Genomic DNA, 9576 nt, shown 5'->3' with positions numbered 1-9576 from the left:
TATCAGAATTTATGGGATATCATCGTTGATATTTTTTTCTGGTTCTCTATCACTTAGGGCTTTCTGGGGAAAAAATCAGAGATGGTATCCCAAAATTTCTAATAAACTTTTGATATACTTGTATATACACTCGATTACAGAAACGTTGTAGTATACATTTACACATTTATACAAATACCTAATGAGATGCATATTGCAATTTTACTTTATTAACTCTCAAAACCAATTAATTTATAATCTGTAGGATGTGAAACACAATAATAAAATATTTTGACGTTCATTGAATGAAACAAATAATAAATAAAGCGAGTTTTCTGTTTTGCATATCATTAAATATACTGAATAAATTAGGTATTTGTATAAATGTATACTACAACCTTTCTGCAACAAGTGTATGTACAAAAGGATCAGAATATATATATAATGACTCTGTAATTATTATAATTGTTACTGAAGCGTAAGACAAAATTTTCAAAAGACAACCCCCCCTCCCCTCTAAACTCCTTTATATATAAGAGTACCCCCTGGAATCTAACTTCCTCTCCTCAAGACTCACGTGACTCAATCATACATACCCTCGCCGGAAACCCATTTATTTAATATTTATATTGCAAGATCTTACTCAATATATGTTTTGGTACTGGATTCGATCCTTTTAGCTATGTTTGGAACATTACTCTTAGTCTTGCAATCGTGAACAATCTGGTATTTCGTATGGGAATATTTTTTTGTTGCTGTGTTCAAGGCGAAGAGACCTCGGATTACGAAAACATCAATAATTACGAAGGAGAGACAAAGCTCGGAAAGAGACACGGTAAAGGAGTCTATTATTTCGAGAATGGAGATATATATGACGGGCAATGGCAATGGGGAAAGAAACATGGCCATGGATCTTATACCTTTGCCGATGGAAGCAAGTAAGGAAATTGATAATGCAATGCCTTATGTTAAAGTATATATCTATTGCATTTGACCTTCGCTCGTGAAAGAGTGAAGTCATTAAACCTGTGAAATAGATATTAGACTAACACACATTAGTAGACCTTAATTCCAATGTTTTCTTTTGTGTCTATTTGACTATTACACGTTGACTAGTATTTTTTGCCTTCACTCTATCAACTTAATAGTTAATTCGTGTGTCACGCATCAACATGAAGCGTGACACAAATCTCCCATTAGACCCCTTGAATGCTCAATTTGGAGGACAAAACACAAAGGAATATCATTCTTATGAGAATTGGAAACCTATTGATATATCCTCCAAACTAAGCTGCATGCCAACGGGCTGCAAGGGGTCTAGTCTTCAATATGTGTTCGAAGTATTATCCAAATATGTTTTGGTAGATTGTTATTGCTGCGAGCCATCAGGCACTTGCGGTCTTCCCGTGTTACAGATGCTAGCTAACTCAGATCTCGTCGATGTGATAAATTTCGTGTCGGTTTGCGACGAAGATTTTTGGAGCCTTCAGTACTACTGAATGGAACTGTAAAATGTAGTATTCTGATTACGTTGTTCTCTCATGTAGGTAAAGTATTTCCTTGTCAAATTATTAGCTTGTTTATTATTCCTGGTTTCTGACTTCATGAATTCTTGTTTGCAGAAACACAGGGTTCTTTTTCAATGACGAATATATTGGAGATACTCCAGGGAATTTATTTTCCAACGCAAGAAAGGAAAGGGATCCAGCGAGACCACTAATGCAAGAAAATAATCAAACGTTCAGGTAAATGTGCTTATTGCATTGTACTCACTATCTGAATTCTCATTGGTCGAGAACCTACAAATAAATCTAGCTATCAGCATGCGCCAGAGACTTTTCAGCGGTTGATAGTAATCTGTTGGCAGTTATCCGTCTGCAAAAACGAGCCTGCATGTTCGAGCCTTCCTGGTTCAAATAACCGGGACTACTTGTACAAAATCTAAAATTGAGAAAACTTTAGCTAAATCATTATCATATTACTGCGATTCCCAGTCACACGCGACCAACTAGACCTTCATCACAAACGAAAATGTGAGTTTGAGTGGACGTCAATCAAAAGAGTTCCTATTGTTTCTATTGGTTTCTACCACGGTGTTTCTACACCAGGACAGGCGTGAATACTCACGTGAACACGTGAAAGTGTGCAAAAACTATTGCCCTTATCTCATGCTTCTTGTCGCTGTGAATTTCTCGCTCTGGATATATTTTCTCAAAAATGTCACAGGATTCCAGGTCCGAATCTTAAACGCTTGACTGCAAAGCTATTGCTATGACTATGGTTTGAGTTTCTTCAAGATAGGATAAGTCAATACCAATAGCTTTGCAGATAAGCGTTTGAAATTCGGAGTCAGAATTCTTAGACATGTTTAAGGAAACCTTTTGATTGACGTCCACCAAAACTCAAATTTTTTTTAAGATTCTCGTTTACGGCAAACGTGAAATGTCAGTTGACCATTAAAAAGTACTTTTTAGTGAAAAAAATTAGTGAAAAGGAATCGCAAAAATCTCCAAGTAGTAGATAAACAAAAGAATACTTGTCTTTGTCGAGAAGGTTTCCAAAAGGTAAAGTGAAATGTAGGGAAACGATGAATACGTGGTCACGTTTGCCGTTTGCTGGAAGGAAAAACGGGAATCTCAGATATTATTTCGAATCCCAAAATTCCTCGCGCTGTGTTTTCTGATTACAGACTTAGCCTTGTATCAATCTCCTCTTCAACAATATTCAACAATTTGAAACTCAACGGACCTGAAACACGTGAATATTCTGCACAATTTCGAAGCTACCCCTGTATAAATGATTGTGTAATCGAGGGACACAGCGATAATTTGGCACTCGAAAATGGTCTATTCACTCGCTCAGCTACTTTCCTAACCAGATGCTTTCATCCTATTTTCTAAGGATTTGCTGGCTTTTCTCGCTAATCTAAATTACAAGAAATAATTGATATCAGGAACGTAACCACGATTTTACGAGGGGTGGCGGAGGGGGGAGGGGGTGCGAAATTCAAAAATTTGCCATTTATTGATTTAGTTTTGGCCTTTGAAAGGCGGACAAATCCCCCCCCCCCCCCTAAAACAACAACTTAGCATAGCAAATAAAAATTACCGTATAAATGGAGGGAGGGGGAGTTAAGCCCCCTCGTCACCTGCCTACGCTCTTGAACATTAAAAAATACCTTCACAGTAAATCATATTTCTTCGACATGGTATTATATATATGCTGGTTTCGATCGTTTCCTGGTACTCTCATTATAGGAACATCTTCGTTCCTCCTCAAGAACCAAGCGAAGAGTTACAGAGAAGACGAAGGGAGAGACAAGAAGAGCGTCGTGAAGCTAGCAGACGGCGCGAAGAAATGAGAAGAAAATACAACCTTTAGTTCGAAGAATTAGAAAATGTCATACATGCACAGATGGAATTTTGGTGCATGGCACAATTGACCTTTTTATTTATGAAATACAAAATTCCTTTTACGAATTTTCTTCGTGTTACAGTGCGACTTCTTGAACCCATGGGCCCTTTGAAGTTAACGGTCACATGTCTGTACTGGAGTGCAAAATTTTTGTTTTTATATTAAATTGGTGATTCTTTTTAGCTATTTATAAAGAACTGGATGAAACGATGTGTAACCAGTGTGTTACGAAATGCAGTTTTATTACGATCTCTCGAAACAGGTTGTAGAAAGTTTGTTTGCTCACCAGTATATTTCACCCATGGGAATCAAGATGTTCATTCATTTGCTCTCAGTGAATTAATCAGCACGTGATTACTGAGCTGCAAACGGCCTAATGACTCATAGTTAATGGAGCGTTATGGCCCAATAATGGAATCTCGTCTAACTATAGACCTTTCCCGAATTCGCTTGACTGACCGCGAAACAATGGTTTGAAGTCGAGACTGGACTTGATTCTTTTATTCATCAATTTCAACTTCGACTTGAAACCATTGTTTCGTGACCAGTCAAGCGAATTCGGGATAGGTCTATTCGCAGAATATTGTGTTTATGTCCTAGAAGGCTGTAATCCATATTCACTTGACGTTTGGTCCAATATGATTGTTGGTCTATCGATTGGTTTTTAGAAGAAAAAAAACCCCGCATTTTCACGATGCTGCAATTTTTAATGACCATATGATTGGTTCAGGCCGATGCGGTTGAACACTCTGTGTCGAATAAAAGGAAACTTCACTGTGTTACAAATCCATAACCAAGGCCGAGTTTGCTCACCGTATCTGTGATTGTCGATTCCAATGGCTCCATTCGACGCGACGAAAACATATTCTTTCTCGTTTCTGCTGAGTTCAATAATATTTCTGGAATCATTATAATATTTGGCTTTCTTTTTTGTAACTAAGTCTGCATGACAAAACTTTAAAACTGAAAACGCTAGCTCGTTAACATTGAGCAGGTAAATATAAAGAGACTCTGTGTGTGTGTGTGGTTTTTTTTTTTTTTTTTTTTTTTTTTTTGAAGTTTTTTTTTTTAACCTCCTCTCTTCCCACCCCCCTAAAGAAAATTTGTAAGCATTGAGCGCGTGCATAAAAATAAAAAGGGGTGGAGGGGCGGGGGGTTAGAATCAATTGCAGAGGTGTCACGTTTCAAATATATTTAAACTCGAAATTATGAAAGAAATTCGTTTGGATTAACATCACGACATGTATCAGTTTCATATATCGTCTTTTAATAATGATTAGCCAAAATCCATTATGTGCTATACTTAAAGAAAGCAGGTACCCAAAATGAATAATCACGAGATTGGTGTAGCAGCCTCAGAAAATCGTTTACGATCAAAACCTTTGTATTTATAATGTCCAAGTCATCTATTCTATTAGGACGTCTAACATTATCGGCTTATTATTGCAACAACGTGCTAGCAAAAAATACAGTGTCAGAAATAGTACTTAGTTACACGGAACTCTTTTCACGAGCGTCAAGAACCAAAAAAATTGCTTTGTCTAAGCTGAGCATTTGAGACAGGTCTGGACAGCTCTGTGTGGCTGCGGTGAGTGTTTAATAGCTTTTTGAGACTTGTACTGACTGGTTTCACTAGACCTTATTTCCTATGTCTCGTGTTCATCATCTGAATCACAAAGTTTCAATGGGATTTTTCAGGTTGAGAGCGCATGGTGGCCAATGTCTGACAACCATTTGGAGCAGGTAATAAGACTTTTATCACGTGAAACCTTACAATTCGTTTCTCAAGTGTACTTGAAACAATAGAGCTGACATAGTTGTTTCGATTTTAATTCTTGGACGATAAAGAAAATGAAATTTGTTTACATTTTTGTAATATATAAATTTACGCACTACTTAAAGGCGGTGAGCCCCATCATTTTAGGCACAGGGAGCCCAATTTAGGCTTAAATAAAATCGGTAAAAATATCTTCGATTTTTTTTCAAATCGAGATAATGTCCCCTACATCTGAAATATGAGCTATTGATAGTGTTATGCAGAAATATGACTCATATGAAGCTAAGTTAAGGGAACTCGAGAAAATAAAGTTTTGAAGTCTACCAATAAGAAATAATTGTGAACGCCACACGTCAACGTCTCTAATAAACAAACCCAAATCAAGTTCAACTCTAGACTGTTCAGTCTCGCTTTTTTATGGCTGTCGAGCGAAATATCTTGAAAACGGACTGAGAAAACAAGCTGACAAACCATTCAGCCATGTTTTTGAACTTAATTTTCGATAATTTTAACAAAATTATCGGTCCAGTAAACAATCTTTGCAACCACATACGAGACAAAGCTGCCGACCGTACGTCGTGACTTTCCCGCGCCTGTGAGAGCAAAGACGTCAGAATACTGAAAACTGATTGATTATATTTTTACAGTTGAAAAGTATCGTATTTTTTCGTACATGTTGAAATACGATTTTTTTTCAGTTGTAGAAGTCTTTGTAAACAACTATAGTTTATATAATAAAAGAAATTAAGCCATTTAAAAACAAATGAACATCTAGTACACCGTAGGTAAAATGTGTTTGGGAAAACCATATTTCGGCAAGCCATTACTTGCCTTCTTCAGGGCAATGAAGAAATTACAATGGAATAAGATATATATTGCATAAAGAAAATGGTGAACGATGGACATAAAGAAAATGATGAACGACATAAAGCTGATGAACTTAATAATGATTGACAGATAAACTAAATTATGGACACTGAACTAAGAACAAAAGAAGACAAGATTGGAACAACGTCTGACTCAGAAAAATCTGAGTCCCAGACGGGAATCGAACCCATGAAACTAACCCATCAGACGTTGTTCCAATCTTGTCTTCTTTCATATGTTTTTCTATTCTATTCCTTTAACTAAGAATAAAATAAATAAAGCTAGAACATCAGTTTCAAAAGTAATTAAAACGGGATTAGTAGGGATTAGTAGGGATTAGTAATCAGATGCAGAGTTGTCAGAGCTGGATAGGAAGTGTTCAGAGGCAATAGTAGGTGGAAATTTAGAGTTAGATTTGTCGACAGGTTCTCTACAGCATACACTCTCATAACTTGCTGCTGCTAATTTGCATAAACGTAAAAAAAAACAATGTTGACATAAATTAGACAGAACTTAGAATAAAATAAATAAAACATCTCGTTTAGTGTAAGCTAGATTAGTTATAAAATATCTTCTTTAGCTTTGCCTATGGCATCACGAGAGAAGAAAAACCCCTTTTAAATAGTTGGCGTTTTGATTGAGATAGTTGGTGTGAGTTTATAATGAAAGTAAACCTGCACTTTTCAACATGACTAGGTAGCATTGATTTGTTTGAAACAGTAATGATGAAAAGGTAAATTATACACCGTGAAAAGATGAAAAAACTTATTGACGTTTCGGACGCTAGTCCTTCGTCGGAGTAAAAGAGAAAGAAGTGGTAGAAAAGAGTGTATATATGATCGAATAAGACAAAAGAAACCAATGAGAGCAAGGTAGGCAAGGAAACAAAAACAAACAATCAAAAGACAAAAGAAAAGGTTAGTTGAACGTAAAGCGTTCATTAATCCCGTTGGGACTAAGAGTGCCCAAATAGGTGAATAAGCCGCATTTCTTTGGTCTTGCGACAATCATTGTTGCCGTTAATTATTGTTTGGTCTAGTATATATTCATCCCTTACCCACCCCACCCCCCCCCCCCACCCCCCCTTCCCACCCCGGTAATTCATTCTGACTTCTTCTTTCTAAATTACAAGACCTATTGTTGTTTGTTGTCAGTATGGCATCTTTGGCCATTAGGAAGTCTTCACTAAGTCAGATATACAGGTTTAGAATAGTTTTATTGTCATTGATATTGCTAGGTATTTTCTGGATGATCATTGTTCAGTATTTTCATCTAAGAACCCCGTCGATTTTTACACGAACAAACAATGGCGAAGCACAATTACATATCATTCAATTTACAGAAAAATTGGGTCACCATAACCCAAGCAAGGATCAGAAAGAATATGTTTTTGTCGAGTCGAATCGAGCCATTGGGATCGACATTTATAAAAGGTTTCATCATTTAATCGAAATTTTGGACTCTTTTCGTCAGTACGATGGAGCGACTTGCCATGCTTTCAAAAGAGGTCCAAGCCAAGATCATGTCCCTAAACTGAAAACATGTTGGTTCGAGACAAGAAATTGGACAATGTTAACTTCTGGTCCAAATAGCAGTAAATATCACAGATTTGGAGAGCAAACTCGGCCTTGGCTGTTGTTACGTTAAGCTGTATAACGAGTAAACACTATTTGGGCCTCTAAACGGGTGTTTAATCTTAGATAACTACAAACATGGCGGACTACACAAAGGCACCCAATTCCCACAGGGATCCCATCTCTAACACAGGAATCCCACTACCGTTACATCCCCCTTTTTTTTACAATGTGTTAACTCAAGTTACAAACAAACAAGAACTAAAGTTTTTCAAAGTCAATGTTTAACAAAGTCACTGAGATACGCCGGCTGGCGAACAGTACGTCCACTTCTTGTCTTGATGTGTTCATCAGCAACATAAGTAGCAATCGTCGGGGCTACCTCCTTGGTTTCGTCTGGAGCTGCTGGGGCCGCTGTTGTACCGGTACCGCTGGGTACCGATTCAGGCTGAGGTTGTCGTTGAGGAATCTTTGGTGGATCTGGGAGCACAGTGTCGTTGTAATCCTCTGCTGTTTTATGGAGGTCTTTTCTGTTTCGTCGGAAAGCTCTTCCATCCTCTGTCGTGACTTTATAAGACCTGATATCCACTTGCTTCTCAACCTTGGCTTTGACAAACTTCTTGTCTGACTCTTTAGGTTTTACTCTTACCACATCACCTTCCTTGAGAGGTTGCAGTTCTTTTGCAGTCTTATCATAGTAGAATGCTTGTTTAGCTTGGTTGGCATTCTGTGACTGTTGTACCCCTGTTGGTATCTTCGGACGAAGTAATTTGTTTGACATGGGTAGGAGTGTTCTGGTTCGTCGATTTAGCATTCGTTGTGCTGGTGAGGTCGCATATCCTTCGGTTGGTGTATTCCGGAAATCGAGGAGCGCTAGGTAAGGATCAGCATGTGCATCTAGTGCTTTCTGCATGATTTGCTTGACAGTTTTCACACTATTCTCCACTTTGCCGTTTGATTGAGCATATGTTGGCGAGCTTGTAAAGTGCTCAATGTTGTAGCTATCAGTGAATTGCTTGAATTCTTTACTCGTGAAATTTGGACCATTGTCTGACATAAGCTTATTTGGTATGCCATATCTTGCGATGTGTGCTTTCAGCTTCGTAATAACTTCTGAACTTGTCTTGGAGTGTAGTCTGTCCACTTCGAAGAAGTTGGAATACCGATCTGTAGTTACTAGGTAGTCCTTTCCGTGGAAGACAAAAAGGTCGGCCACTATACTTTCCCAGGCTCTAGATGGACATTCATGACTTATGAGTGGCTCTCTTCTTTGCTCAGTCTTGTAACTGTTGCATACATCACATTTAGACATGAACTCAGCGACCTGCTCATTCATGTGGGGCCAGTAGAATGCCTCCCGTGCTCTCCTCAGGGAGCCCTGTACTCCGAGGTGACTAGCATGAAGTTTGTTGATCATCGTGTTGCGCAGTGCTGCAGGTATGACCACACGCTCTCCCTTGAAGATTACTCCGTTCTGGATGGTCAACTCCTCTCGAAAGTTGTAGTAGCACTGGAGCTGTGGCTTTATCCTATCTTTACGGTCAGGCCAGCCATCTTTGATGATTGTTGCCAGGGCTTGTAGATCTGGGTCTGACTCTGTATATTTCTGGATCTCTTGAATTGTAGCATCCCTGAGGGGCAGGTAGCTTAACATATCAATTTCCTCTGCATCTTGTTCTGTTCTGGATCGGTCAATGTTCATGACATCTTGAACGTCATGTTCCTGTGTTACCTTACTGTTATTCAGATAGGCGCGACTGAGTGTGTCGGCCATATACATTTCTGCTCCTCTCTTGTAGACTACTGTTAGATTGTATCTCTGTAGGCGTAATAGCATGCGTTGCAGTCTCTTTGGGGCGCTTAGGAGACTTTTCTTCACAATGGACTTGGTTTGTGATCTGTCTGAACCACAACATGGCGACCGTATAAGTATTCGGAAAATTTTTCCATTCCAAAGACGACTGA

The 9576-nt window shown here is 38.3% G+C and overlaps 1 protein-coding gene across 1 annotated transcript; it reads left to right on the top strand.

The window, feature by feature from the left end:
* The first annotated feature begins 566 nt into the window (after positions 1-566).
* Positions 567-3575, top strand: LOC116303179 (uncharacterized). Its single transcript, XM_031712678.2, has 3 exons — positions 567-917; positions 1602-1724; positions 3237-3575. Exons 1-3 carry the CDS (start codon positions 715-717, stop codon positions 3358-3360), a joined length of 450 nt encoding a protein of 149 aa, XP_031568538.1. The 5' UTR covers positions 567-714; the 3' UTR covers positions 3361-3575.
* Positions 3576-9576: the final 6001 nt, after the last annotated feature.

The sequence above is a fragment of the Actinia tenebrosa genome, unplaced genomic scaffold (assembly GCF_029948245.1).
Source record: "Actinia tenebrosa isolate PJP-AT-01 unplaced genomic scaffold, QUT_ActTen_1.0 PGA_scaffold10__47_contigs__length_13832649, whole genome shotgun sequence".
In the NCBI taxonomy this organism is placed as follows: Eukaryota; Metazoa; Cnidaria; class Anthozoa; order Actiniaria; family Actiniidae; genus Actinia; species Actinia tenebrosa.
The sequence above is the reverse complement of the archived record's forward strand: the minus strand, read 5'-3'. Positions and strand labels throughout refer to the sequence as shown.

Excerpts from the sequence above, each read along its gene's own strand:
- LOC116303179 (XM_031712678.2), top strand. The coding sequence starts at position 715 with ATGGGAATATTTTTTTGTTGCTGTGTTCAAGGCGAAGAGACCTCGGAT. Across the intron at positions 918-1,601 it reads ACCTTTGCCGATGGAAGCAA|AAACACAGGGTTCTTTTTCA; the intron begins GTAAGGAAATTG and ends TCTTGTTTGCAG. Across the intron at positions 1,725-3,236 it reads GAAAATAATCAAACGTTCAG|GAACATCTTCGTTCCTCCTC; the intron begins GTAAATGTGCTT and ends CTCTCATTATAG.